The following is a 14,248-nucleotide window of genomic DNA, read 5'->3' on the forward strand; positions in this document are numbered from 1 at the left end:
AGAGTCAGACATGACTGGGCGACTGAACTGAACTGAACTGAACTGAAAAATATAGTAAAATTGTATCATTCTAAACTTTGAGCCTATATTTTGTAAAAATAATTGTTGAAAACAAATGTCAAATAACTGTCCAATTTTATTTGTAGTATATAGAAAAGTCATTTTCTTTTCTTTTTTCTTTGATACTTAACTTATGTTGTCATTAAGCTTTTCACACTTTTCCTTTTATTTGTATACATTTTAATTTTCTTTAGAGTAGTAATTGACTGCAATGAAACTTCTAGAAAATTTGAGATCATTTTTCTAAAGATATATATTTAATATTTTCATCCTCTCAAGCTTGAATTTATGCTGTGATCTGAAAAAAAGAAAAATATTCTATTCTTGCTGATGTTCTTTTCTTTTTCTGTAGTTTCTATAGGGACAGCGATTGGACAAGGAAATTTATGTTGGCTAACAGCTTTTGGTTCTCACTGGAGGTTGCCAGATATCAAATTAACTGACCAGCCAATGGACACAGTTGCTAAATGTAGTCTGCATAAGGCCTCCTCTTTGTACAATCTGGGTAATGCTTCACACAGCATGCCAATTAGAACACCATACACTAAAACACATTAAGGCAGTTAGTGCCTAATTCCTGTAGATCACTTACTGCTGCTACTGCTAAGTCACTTCTGTCGTGTCCGACTCTGTGTGACCCCATAGACAGCAGCCCACCAGGCTCTGCTGTCCCTGGGATTCTCCAGGCAAGAACACTGGAGTGGGTTGCCATTTCCTTCTCCAATGCATGAACGTAAAAAGTGAAAGTGAAGTTGCTCAGTTGTGTCCGACTCTGAGCGACCCCATGGACTGCAGCCCACCAGGCTCCTCCGTCCATGGGATTTTCCAGGCAAGAGTACTGGAGTGGGGTGCCATTGCCTTACCTGATCTTTGAAAGGTAAATTTTTGGGAAGGTAAACTGGAAGTAGATTCTTTGGGAGTCAACTGTAGTAACTATAACTTCCTTAAAGGCTTACTATAGCAATACTAAGCAGTTGGTACCCAGGGAGTTGATTACAGGCTTAGTAGGCATTGAAATCAACACGGAATGACTAGGAGACATGGATAGAAATGAATAGGAAGTACAACAAGCAGAACTTGGCCCTTATTAGGAGGGAGGGGGTGTTGCAGAGGAGAAGAAGGAGTTAAGAATGAGGCATAGGTTTCAGATCTTATTATTGGCAATCTGGAAGCACTCGCAGGTGATGGAGCAGATTAGAAGGGAAAGATAATTCAAGTGCGAGTTTACTGAATTTGACGTGTCACAGGACATAAGATGGGTACAAGAATTTAGAGCTCAGAAATAAAGTCAGAGCTAGAGAAATAGCTGCGTGAATCAAAGATTAAACAAAGAAACAAAACTACACAGGTCTATTTTTGAAGCAGTTTGGGGGAAAAAGGGCAAGAAAAAATAGCTAAAAAATGAAACTATGAATAACTGGGCTAGAATATAAGTGCCTGAACTAAGTGATTAACCAGAACTAAGTTTATGTTATTTTTAGAAGAACGAAAATAATATTTTTAGAAGAACCAAAAATAAAACAAACACGGCATACCTTAAAAAACATTTAAAGCGTGTTGGTCTGAGCTAAGGTTTGCGGTTGGCTTTAAATTCAGTCTTAGCGTCTCACTAGGCACCCGAGGCCACGCCCCTGGCCACGCCCACCACGCTCCAGCTTTGGGCGTCTCATTTTGCCTGGCCTCCATCTTGAGAGATGTCGGCCCCTTCAGCTTGAGAGATGTCGGCCCCTCCAGCTTGAGAGATGTCGGCCCCTCCAGCTTGAATTCCAGATTTAGGTTTCCCATGGTGAAGTCACCATAAGTACTTCCCCCTTAAGCATCTCCAGAAAGAGAAAGCTACATTAATACTCTCAAGTTGGCAGGCACACCTGAGGCACTCTATCCTGTCAGCTCATCCTCACCACGTCCTCCAACAAAGCTGGAGCTGCCATTATCCCCTCTGCCCTACAGAGGATGCTGAGGACCTGAGCCAGTCCCCAATCCCCATCTGAGACGGGGGTTGGGGGAGGTGAGGAGTGGGGGAGTGAGGGAGGGTGAGAAGGGGGGATGGGTGGGGGCGGCCCACCAAGCTCCGCTACATGCCCGGTGCCTCGGCTTGTGAGAAGTCACTGCAGATGTAAAGGGCCATGTTCGTTGGTTTCTCTTCTCGAGGATCATTGCTCATTGCTGCCTTTTCGACCTCTTATAGTAGTTATATATATATATATATATATATATATATATATATATATATATATTTCCAGTTCTCTAGTTTTTATGGGGTGAGGGTGAGTTTTTCTGGTATCTCAATCCTTTTTGCCTCAAGCAAGTAGGTGAAGAGTGGTGTCATTTACTGAAATGGGACAGACTTCAGGAGGAATAGGTTTTGGAGGGAAAGTCAAGGATTCAGTGTTGGACATGTTAGTTTTGAAATGCTTGTAAGAAATTTAAGTGGAGATTTCAGTAGGCTGTTGAATACATGGGTTTGGAAATCTCAGAAGGAGCTGCAAGGGAAACAATATTTATTGATCTTTCCTTAAATATTATTGATTTTCATATGAACTTGGCTACTCTGGCTGATATACACAAAGTTAGAGATCTGTACATATGGAAAATGGTTATGGTAATGATTCTGCTTTAAATATCGCCTTTTATTTAGTATTCAAGCAGCTTATCTTCCTCCCAGACACAGAACTTTTGTTCACAACATCTTTCTTGGACACAGTAGTCACACCAAGTTCATGTAAGTTCATTAACCAGTTCAGACTGTTTTCTCAGTTCACGTGCGGTCATTTTCCTTTGACCCATGGGTTTTTATAAATATGGTGTTTAATTCCCAAGTGTGGGATTTTCTAGGTCTCTCTTTCTTACTGATTTCCAGCTTAATTGTGTTTTTTGATAAATGTTCCATTTTTGCTTGAACATAAAACTCTGCAGTCATTGAGTACAGTGTTTTATAAATGTTAGTTAAAACTAGTTTATTAAGTTGTTAACATCTTCTGTATCCTTACAATTGTTTTATCTGCTTATTATATCATTTATTGAGAGAAGTGTGCTAAATTTCCCACCGTGGTTATGGATTTGTCTATTTCTCCTTCAGAGGCTATGTAATTAGGTGCCGACAAACATTTAAAAATATTTCTTCATCATTATACATGTCCCTCTTTGTCTCTGCTAATGCTTTTGCCTCAAAGTTTTTTGATTTAATGATAATACAGTGAGGTAGATTATATCCTTTGACTTCAGTTTTCATCCTTCCTTTAGTTACACCCTTGTGTTCACACCCTTTGCCTTGCAACTTTACTGTGCCCTCTACCATGAGCTGACTTTGACTTCAAGACATCCCTTGGCACAGAAGCTTGAAATGGGCTTGCATATTGAGACTTGCTCTCTTGGATGACTTCCATCACCATGAAAACATACTCAGGTCAGCCTTGGTTGAGTGACACATGGAGCAGAGTTATCTGGTCATAATAGCTGAGGCCAGTCTAGATCAGCAGAATGGATAGCAGATCAGCTCAGATGTGTGAGTAGTAGAAGCTTTTTGTTATATGTGATTGAAGTTTTGTCCATGCTTGGTCCATGGCATTATCCTGGTAGTTGAACACTGATATAGGTACAAGGTGTATCTTTTTCTTTTTTCCTGTTTTTGTGCTGCACAGTGCAGCTTGTGGGATCTTAGTTCCCTGACCAGAGTTTGAACCCAGGCCCTTGGCAGTGAGAGCATAGAGTCCTAAGTACTGGACTGTCTTTCTCCATTTTTTTTTTCTAAATCTATCTTAACAAACCAAACTCTTGTAAGGAGCTTGTTGTTGTTTGTTCTCTTAATTCAGTTAGTCAATTTTGTTGTTTTTTAAAATGGAGCATTTAGTTCATTTGCATTGAAAGGAATTACTGCTGTATTTTGGAGAAGGAAATGGCAAGCCACTCTAGTATTCTTGCCTGGAGAATTCCATGGACAGAAGAGCCTGGTGGGCTGCAATTTGTGGGGTTGCAAAGAGTCAGATATGACTGCGTGACTAACACACACTGATGTATTTAGGCTTAAATCTGGCATTTAGTATTTGCTCCCTATTTGTTTTCTTGTTCTATGTATCTTTTTTTTTTTCTTTTTTTCTCTTGGATTGAGTAATATTTATGATTGCATTTCATCTCCTATTTGACTTATTATATATGTACACCTTTTTCCAGAGATCACTTTGAAGTTTATAGCATACTTTTTTTCACATATTAGAATCTATTTTCAAGTAATACTGCACCACTTTATATATAGTATGAGAACTGTACAGCAATGTAGTTTCATTTTCTGCTCCTGGCCTTGGAACCATTGTCATACATTTTACTTTTATAGTTGTTATAAGCTACAATAGTCATTGCTTTTTTTTTTTGTTTTTTGTTTTTTGCTTCTGCTTCAGTTTATTAAATTCTGAAGTAATTTTTAAAATAAGAAAAACAGTATTTTATATCCATTGATATATTTAATATTTTCAGTGTACTTTATTCTTTTATGTAGATGTGGATTCCCACCAGGTACTTTTCCCCTTCATACTCAATGCCTTTCTTTAAAATTTATCATGGTATAAATGACTTATTGATTAATTCTTATTGTTTCAAATATCTGAAAAGGTTTTTATTTCACATTCGTCTTTTATGTTTTTGCTGAGTTCTGAATTCCAGGTTAACTTGTTTCATTTTTTAAGTTCTTTACAGATGTTGCTCCTCTGTCTTCTGGCTTGTGTTGTTTTCAATGAGAAATCATTGTTGTTGAAAGAATGTTAAGAAGACATTCTTACCTTTTTCCCTCTACATGTAATATGTCTTCTTTTCTAGCTAGTTTTGAGGTTTTTCTCTTTATCAGTCTTTTAAAGCATCGATTATGAAGGGCAGGTAGCTGTGTGTCTGAGTCACTTATTAGTCAAAGACTGTGTTTTTGATGTAACTCCTTCGTGTTGCCTAAGTTTTCAGGTTATTTCAAGAGCATAATAAAGTTAAAAAAAACATTTTACTTTCCATATTATTGAATTTGATGCTTTCAGTGTCTGTTAGTTGGCTAGGGCAGAGAACATGGTCCTGTTTTTAGGGCTGGGAAAACTAAACTTTGAATGGTGCAATGACTGCAGGAAACACTCAACTAGATAGTGGGAGAGATAGGATGAAGGTCTCATCTTCCACACCAAATTCAGCACATTATCCTAGATTATAAAAAATTTTTAAAATCCATCTATTTTGATGGAACTTTGTATAGAATGGTAGGGTAGGAAACATTTGAAGAAACTACTAGATCCTGATTGTTTTATTTGTCATTACAGCAAAAAGGTGAACCATGCCTATGAAGGCCAACAAGATTGAACCTCAGAGCCAGACAAGAAAACAAAAAAAGGATACTCCATGGATTTTACACATCTTCAACCACATATGCTTTGTTACTACCATTATTGGCTGCTACAGCTGCCACTGGAAAATCAAACAGGAGAAGAAATTTAAACATGGACAGTGCTGCTCTTTGGTACGGAGAGATGGGAAGAAGCTGAACTACATTTTTTTAATTTGGGGAACATGGGCTGGTTCCTACCCTCATACAGGTTCACTAAAGTCTTCAGGACTAGGCAGGGACTCTAGCTCTTCTGTGAAAGGTCTGCCACAATTCTGGGGCCACAGTTAATTTTCCTGAAACATGTGCTTGTTTTCTTTCACTTTTATTATTAATTTATTGTCATTCTGTTATTCACTTATTCATCTTTTCTTTTATTAATAAGTGAACCTGGAAGAAGAAGTAAGATCTAGGTCAGTCAGATGTTCTTGGCTGTGGAGTATAGGAATAGTTGAATTTTTAAATCTCTCTTCAGTGTGAGTTTCCCAAAGTAGCTGTGCTTATGAAAAACAAAAACCAGCAAATAGGAAATAAGGTGCTCCTTTATTACTGATCAGGCAAGTATTTGATTTTCTCTAATGAAGGATCGCTGGTAAGGCTGAGTGGTAGCATGTGGTATATCGTCATTGAGCACCTTTCTTTCTTTCTTTAAACTGTATTTTGGGCCTCTGTGGTGGGCACTGTGATGTAAAAGGTGAAATGATGAGCACACTGAAGTGAGAAAAGGACGGCCGTATTATGTATGTTCACTTAATTATAAACTCGGTCTAGCTGGGTCTGGGATTCTGTCCAGTTGGATTACTGATTTCTGTTGTCTGACATGGGAAGCTCAAGGAAAGTGGTGGGAATGGGAGGCTTCCCATTAGGCATGAGTGTCCTTCAGTCCATTTATCTTTCCGCCCCAGATATTTAGTTTCTATACCAGTGACTGAGGACAACACAAGTTCCTCAGGCATTGTGAATTCCTCAAGGAATTCACAGTCTACTGGAGGAAAAGACAAGTGAACATTTAATCTCAATATACTGAGAGAAATGGTATAATTGTGCGTGTATATTCATATGCATGCACGTCTGTGTCCATGTTACAAGGGAGGGAGCCGAAAATAACTTCGTTTAGCATGTGACATGTGATTAAGAATTGGATAGATAAAGAATGCTGCTGCTGCTGCTGTTGCTGAGTGGCTTCAGTTGTGTCCGACTCTGTGCGACCCCATAGATGGCAGCCCACCAGGCTTCCCCGTCCCTGGGATTCTCCAGGCAAGAACACTGGAGTGGGTTGCCATTTCCTTCTCCAATGCATGAAAGTGAAAAGTGAAAGTGAAAAGTGAAAGTGAAGCCGCTCAGTCATGTCTGACTCTAGCGACCCCATGGACTGCAGCCTACCAGGCTCCTCTGTCCATGGGATTTTCTAGGCAGTAGTACTGCAGTGGGCTGCCATTGCCTTCTCCGAGATAAAGAATAGAGGGTGGCAAAATAAATGGTATTGGAGAGGAGTCAAAAGGCTTGATCTGAGGTTTATTTTAGGTGGAGCAGAAGATATGAATGGAGAAGTGATGGGAAGTGAACGTAGAGAGGGAGTTGGTAGATGTAGTGTGGTTTTAAGAATTTGACTTCTTCCATGTAGGGAATTGAGAGTCCCTAAAGATTTTAAGCTATTACTGTTTTCTGAGCTACGTTTTGGAATGATTATTGGATCATGTGGAAGATGCATTAGACAGTACAAGAGTAATGCAGAAAGGTGTCTTTGCCTTCAAAGAGAAAAGCAACAGTAGTAATCAAGGTTAGAGTTGTTGGTGTCCTGGATTAGTGAAGTGATGGTAAAAATGGAGAACAGCGAATTGATGCAACAAGTATTTATTACTTAGGAATGATGAAGTAAGTTACAAGAGAGCTATAAAGGATATTGAGTGAAAGAAAAAGGTAGGCTTCCTAGGAAAGGTGGCATTGGAGGCAGTGTGGTATAATGGAAAAGTCCCTGGAGTGCCTGGGAGTATTTTTGGTGCTTGTTCCAGCTCTGCTTTTAGGGCTGGTTATATGCCATCTCTGAGCCTCTCTATAGAGGGAGTTAAACTATACAATTTTCAAAGTCCCTGGGCAATTCTCAAGGCCCTGTTTATGCTCAGGGGAAGAAGTCTAGCATATAGCAAAAGAACAAATTCCTTGTGTTCTGGGGAAAGGCTGGCTGGATTCAATTTATGACTTCATCATTGACTATCTCCAGACTAGAGCTTAACCACTGTGGGACCTTGGCCAGTTACCTAACATTCCAGTGATTAATTCCTCATTTGAATGATAGAGATGGTAGCAGCAGTGCCCACCAATGGAGTTTGTTGGGAGGAAAGAAGAGATAAAATTCGTAAATACTTAGAACTGGGTTTGGCATACAGTTGCTGCTGCTGCTGCTGCTAAGTCGCTTCAGTCGTATCCGACTCTGTGCGACCCGATAGACGGCAGCCCACCAGGCTCTCCCGTCCCTGGGATTCTCCAGGCAAGAACACTGGAGTGGGTTGCCATTTCCTTCTCCAGTGCATGAAAGTGAAAAGTGAAAGTGAAGTTGCCTAGTCATGTCCGACTCCTAGCGACCCCATGGACTGCAGCCTACCAGGCTCCTCCATCCATGGGATTTTCCTGGCAAGAGCACTGGAGTGGGTTGCCATTGCCTTCTCCAAGGCATACAGTTAGCACTAAATAAATGTTAGCTGTCATTTTACAGTTCCTGGAGTCACTAATGTGTGAAGTCATCTTCCACTTACAGGAATGATGGTATAGGGGATTCTGGGTGGAGGAAATGCAGTAGTCAGAAGTCCAGAGATAGAGAAGCACAGTGGTGTGTTTAGGGAAAAACAAATTTCCAGTATTGAATTTATGAGCAGGTAAGGTGATAAATGGTAAGTGATCAGATTGGAAAGGAATATTTTAATCTAATTATGTAGCATCTTCATGTTAGCCTAAAATATTTGAACTTTGTCCTGTAAACAGTGGGGAGCCTTTGAATTTTTGAGCAAGAGTGACAACAGTGAGAATCAAAATAAGGAGATGTGTTTATTCAACAAGAACAAGTTTATTGAATGTGTATAAGTGAGTAAGACCACTAAGGCCTCTGGCCTTCCTATACCTGACATTCTAGTGGGATGAGTTAGGTAATAAACAGTAATGAAGAAAGATGGTTTCAGACAGTGATAAGAGCTTTGAAGATAATACATAGGAAAATGGGTTAGGTGGATGGGAACCTGGTTAGAGAAGACTGCTTTGAAGAAATGTCATGTGAGCAATCTCTTAAATATAAAGGTGGAGCCAGCCATGTGTACATCTGGGGGCAAAAATATTCCAGGAAGAGGGACTAGGAACTGTGAAACTCTTGAGGTGGGAACAGATTTGGTCATATTCTAGAAACAGAAAGCCAGTGTGGCTGGAGTTCAGAAATGAAGTCGATGTGTAGAGTGGGATGAGGTCAGGGATGGACAAGGCTTGATTGTGTGCACCTTTGGGTCATGGCAAGGAGTTGGGATTATATTTTCGTATAGTGGGAAGATCTGGGAGTTTTGTAAGCAGGGGAGTAACTTTATCTGATACATGTTTATCAAAGTCCACACATGTTTTATGTAGAGAGTGAGTATAACCTGAGTCAAAACCTGTTCTCTTCAGCTTTCTACACTGCAGAAGTTGTGTTTTAGTGCCTTGATACCTATAATGTCTCTCATCAGAATGGGTCTGTCAGTACTCTATGTTTTCTATTTTATTTCTTAATTCTTACTTCACAGTAACCCCATATTTTGCACAAGGCAGGGATTATTAAATCCATGTTTTGCAGAATACAGGCAGTGTGAAAGGCACAAAGATACAGAATTTTTCATCCATGTGATATAGAAATGTTAGGATTATAACTCAGGTAGCAAATTAAACCTAATGTTCCCAGGAAGGGTTTGACAACCTCTGATTTGGTTGACTTGTGATATAATTTTCAGTGCAGGGAGTTACCTTCTCCATAAAGATATCCTCCATCTTGGCTTTGGGCTCACAGATCTGGGCAATGCATCTGATACTTCTTGGCTGTGTGACTTGGCTTGAGTGAATTACTTTTACTTCTATGAGACTTAGTTCTCTCTTTTGCTACATGAGGTTACCAATACCTTATATAACTGTATTGAGAAATGAAAAAAATGAAAGTAGCTTTTGAAATCCCTGGCATTGTATTTGTGCAAGATAAACTAAAAAAAAAAGTTTATTCCCTAACCTACTTCTCCCCTTCCTCAAATCTGGGAAAATAAGTGGCTAAATGACCTGATGAATAATAAATGAATGAATTACTCAGTGAATGAATCACTGAACAAACATTTGGTAGACAGGAGGTGGGTGAATTCAACAGATGGTTACAAAGAACCAGCTGCATTTAAGGAACTGTGCTAGACACTGGCAATACAGAGATTTGTAACAAAAGTTCCTTTTCCTCAAAGAAGAAATTTACATCAGATAAAAACATGATTGCATTTCAGTGTAATAAATGTTATAAATAGGCTTATATAAGCTTCCATAGGGATAAAAGAATACAGAGGTCTCTCTAGCCTGGGGAGGGTAATGCTGCACTGCAGCTATGCAGACCTCTGATGAGTGTATGCAGATGTTTCTGAGATACCATGAGTAAATGGAACTTAATTATACTCTCTTCTTTGTGTTTCAGAGAGAACGATTATTTTACCCATGTCTGGTCATTTCATTTTGCATGTCTGTGCTTTTGGTGTTCGTGTGGGTAGAATCATCAAATGAATACAATGGCTTTGACTGGTGAGTTTCACTTTTTTTTTCTTTTTCTTTTTGTGTAAGGGCTCTTTGGTCTAATAGCCACATGGATCTTACTTCAGGCTGAAAAGATCTGGTGACGTAAGAGGGAGGGTGGACAAAGTTGGATTTTTTGCAGCTGGTGGATTGGAGGCCTGACTCTGGGAGGAGTAAGGATGCTCAGCACCCTCAGCTACTGTACCTCCCTTCCCTGCTCACTCTCACTCTTTGACCAAATCTGGCTCAGCAGGAAGCTTTCTCTGTGTTTCCAGTGCCCCCAGTCCTTCTATTCAGATGACTCCCTGATACCTTGCTTCTCAGCCTTCTGTCTGGGTTACTGATGCCTACAGCAGTCCATCTTCATGATCTTTGTCCATGAACCCTGATGTGTCTGCCTCACCTCCAGCCTCTGCTTCTTCCTTCTGTGCCTACTGGGCTTCCAAAGACTCTGGAGACAGAGACAGCACCTTTTGTAGCCCAATTCCTACTCTGAACTACTCCTAGCTCTTTCAGTTTTTCTGAACTGATTGTTGAAAATTTTACTCATTATTTGATATTTGGGGGGAAAAGGGATGCGTTTGAGTATGGGGCTTTTAAAAATGGAAGACCTTATATAAAAGTAATACATGGTTTTTATTTTAAATGTAATAATACAAAGTAGAAACTAAAAAATTCAACTTAGTTTTACTTTTGAGTAACAGTCACTTGATATACTTCCAGTTTCTTTTTTCTATGCTTACTTTTACATTATTATACTCATGCCAGATACATAATTTTGTTTTTCCTTTTTGCTTAAATAGTTACACACATTTTGACAGATTGTTAAAACTCTTAATGAATATCATTCAAAATGGTCTAAAAATATGTCCTGACATGAAAGTACTCTAATACACCTACTTAGACCACTTTTTATTATTCAGTTCAGTGCAGTTCAATTGCTCAGTCATGTCCGACCGACTCTTTGTGACCCCATGGACTGCAGCACGCCAGGCCTCCCTGTCCATCACCAACACCCACAGTTTACTCAAACTCATGTTCATTGAGTCGGTGATGCCATCCAACCATCTCATCCTCTGTTGGCCCCTTCTGCTCTTGCCTTCAATATTTCCCAGCATCAGGGTCTTTTCAGATGAGTCAGTTCTTCGCATCAGGTGGCCAAAGTATTGGAGTTTCAGCTTCAGCATCAGTCCTTCCAATGAACACTCAGGACTGGTCTCCTTTAGGATGGACTGGTTGGATCTCCTTGCAGTCCAAGGGACTCTCAGAAGTCTTCTCCAACACTGCAGTTTAAAAGCATCAATTCTTCAGCACTCAGCTTTCTTGATAGTCCAACTCTCCCATCCATGACTACTGGAAAAACCATAGCCTTGACTAGATGGACCTTTGTTGGCAAAGTAATGTCTCTGCTTTTTAATATGCTGTCTAAGTTGGTCATAACTTTTCTTCCAATGAGCAAGCGTCTTTTAATTTCTTGGCTGCAGAACCATCTGCAGTGATTTTGGAGCCCCCCAAAAATAAAGTCTGTCACTGTTTCCACTGTTTCCCCATCTATTTGAAATGAACTGATGGGACTGGATGCCATAATCTTAGTGTTCTAAAATGTTGAGCTTTAAGCCAATTTTTTCACTCTTCTTTTTCACTTTCATCAAGAGGCTCTTTAGTTCTTCTTCACTTTCTGCCATAAGGGTGGTGTCATCTGCATATCTGAGGTTATTGATATTTCTCCCAGCAATCTTGATTCCAGCTTGTGCTTCTTCCAGTCCAGCGTTTCTCATGATATACTCTGCAGTTCAGTTCAGTTGCTCAGTCGTGTCCAGCTGTTTTCGACCCCTTGAATCGCAGCACGCCAGGCCTCCCTGTCCATCACCAACTCCCGGAGTTCACTGAGACTCACGTCCATCGAGTCAGTGATGCCATCCAGCCATCTCATCCTCTGGCGTCCCCTTCTCCTCCTGCCCCCAATCCCTCCCAGCATCAGAGTCTTTTCCAATGAGTCAACTCTTTGCACGAGGTGGCCAAAGTACTGGAGTTTCAGCTTTAGCATCATTCCTTCCAAAGAAATCCCAGGGCTGATCTCCTTCAGAATGGACTGGTTGGATCTCCTTGCAGTCCAAGGGACCCTCAAGAGTCTTCTCCAATACCACAGTTCAAAAGCATCAATTCTTCGGCACTCAGCCTTCTTCACGGTCCAACTCTAACATCCATACATGACCACAGGAAAAACCATAGCCTTGACTAGATGAACCTTTGTTGGCAAAGTAATGTCTCTGCTTTTGAATATGCTATCTAGGTTGGTTATAACTTTCCTTCCAAGGAGTAAGCGTCTTTTAATCTCATGGCTGCAGTCACCATCTGCAGTGATTTTGGAGCCCCCCAAAAATAAAGTCTGACGCTGTTTCCACTGTTTCCCCATCTATTTCCCATGAAGTGATGGGACCAGATGCCATGATCTTCGTTTTCTGAATGTTGAGCTTTAAGCCAACTTTTTCACTCTCCTCTTTCACTTTCATCAAGAGGCTTTTTAGTTCCTCTTCACTTTCTGCCATAAGGGTGGTGTCATCTGCATATCTGAGGTTGTTGGTGTTTCTCCCAGCAATTGTGATACCAGCTTGTGCTTCATCCAGGCCAGCATTTTTCAGAATATACTCTGCATATAAGTTAAATAAGCAGGTGAAAACATATAGCCTTGATGTACTCCTTTCCCGATTTTGAACCAGTCCATTGTTCCATGTCTGGTTCTAACTGTTGCTTCTTGACCTGCATGCAGGTTTCTTAGGAGGCAGGTAAGGTGGTCTGGTATTCCCATCTCTTTAAGCATTTTCCATAGTTTGTCGCAATCCAGACCGTCAAAGCTTTAGTGTAGTCAATAAAGCAGAAGTAGATGTTTTTCTGGAGTTCTCTTGCTTTGTCTGTGATCCATCGCATGTTAGCAATTTGATCTCTGGTTCCTCTGCTTTTTCTAAATCCAGCTTGAACATCTGGAAGTTCTCGGTTTACATACTATTGAAGCCTTGCTTGAAGGATTTTGAGCATTACCTTGCTAGCATGTGAAATGAACGCAATGGTACAGTCATTTGAACATATTTTAGCATTGCCTTTCCTCGGGATTGAAATGAAAAATGACCTTTTCTAGTCCTGCAGCTACTTCTGAGTTTTCCAACTTTGCTGATGTAATAACTGCAGCACTTTAACAGCATCACCTTTTAGGATTTGAAATAGCTCACCTAGAATTCCGTCACCTCCCCTAGCTTTGTTCATGGTAATGCTTCCTAAGGCCCACTTGAATTCACACTCCAGGATGTCTGGCTCTGAGTGAGTGATCACACCATCATGGTTATCTGGGTCTTTAAGACTTTGTACAGTTCCTCTGTGTATTCTTGCCACCTATTCTTAATATCTTCTGCTTCTGTTTGGTCCTTGTATTTCTGTCCTTTATTGTGCCCATCTTTTGTGCCCATGAAATGTTCCCTTGGTATCTCCACTTTTCTTGAAGAGGTCTCTAGTCTTTCCCATTCTATTTATTTCCTCTATTTCTTTTCATTGTTCACACAAGAAGACTTTCTTGTCTCCTGCTATTTTTTGGAACTCTTGCCTTCAGATTGGTATATCTTTCCATTTCTCCTTGTTTTTCACTTCTGTCCTTTTCTCTTCTATTTGTAAGGCCTCCTCAGGCAACCGTTTTGCCTTCTTGCATTTCTTTTTCTTGGGGATGATTTTGGTCACCGCCTCCTGTCGAGTGGTACGAACCTCAGTCCATAGTTCTTCAGGCACTCTGTCTTTCAGATCTAATTCTTTTAATCTATTGTAAATGATGCTGCAGTGAATATAGAGGTGCATATATCTTTTAAAGTTAGTGTTTTTTCATAAATGCCGAGAAGCTGAATTCCTGAATTATATGATAACTCTGTTTTAATTTTTTTTGAGGAACCTACATACTGGTTTCCATAGTGCCTGAACCAATTTACATTCCAGCCAGTGGTGCACAGGGGTTGCCTTTTGTCCGTATCCTTCCAAACATTTGTTATGTTTTGTCTTTTTCTTAGTAACTGTTCTAAGAAAGAT

At 40.1% G+C, this 14,248-nt stretch overlaps 1 protein-coding gene across 14 annotated transcripts in view; it reads left to right on the top strand.

Moving 5' to 3' along the window:
• Nucleotides 1-1,594: 1,594 nt before the first annotated feature.
• The window catches only part of LOC102407046 (glycerophosphodiester phosphodiesterase domain-containing protein 4), a 182,428-nt gene continuing 169,774 nt past the window's right edge, over nt 1,595-14,248 (top strand). For 3 of the 14 annotated variants that reach the window (XM_044943450.2, XM_045165807.1, XM_045165812.1), the window contains exons 1-3: nt 1,677-2,068; nt 5,349-5,545; nt 10,089-10,192. In XM_044943450.2, the coding sequence (XP_044799385.2) occupies nt 5,363-5,545; nt 10,089-10,192 (287 nt within the window). In that variant the 5' untranslated portion in view covers nt 1,677-2,068; nt 5,349-5,362. Of the gene's footprint in view, nt 2,069-3,303; nt 3,467-5,348; nt 5,546-10,088; nt 10,193-14,248 lie in introns of all 14 variants that reach the window. The other 11 variants (XM_045165805.1, XM_045165803.1, XM_044943449.2 and 8 more) reach the window with 10 other exon arrangements.

Source organism: Bubalus bubalis, chromosome 5 (assembly GCF_019923935.1).
Source record: "Bubalus bubalis isolate 160015118507 breed Murrah chromosome 5, NDDB_SH_1, whole genome shotgun sequence".
Lineage (NCBI taxonomy): Eukaryota > Metazoa > Chordata > Mammalia > Artiodactyla > Bovidae > Bubalus > Bubalus bubalis.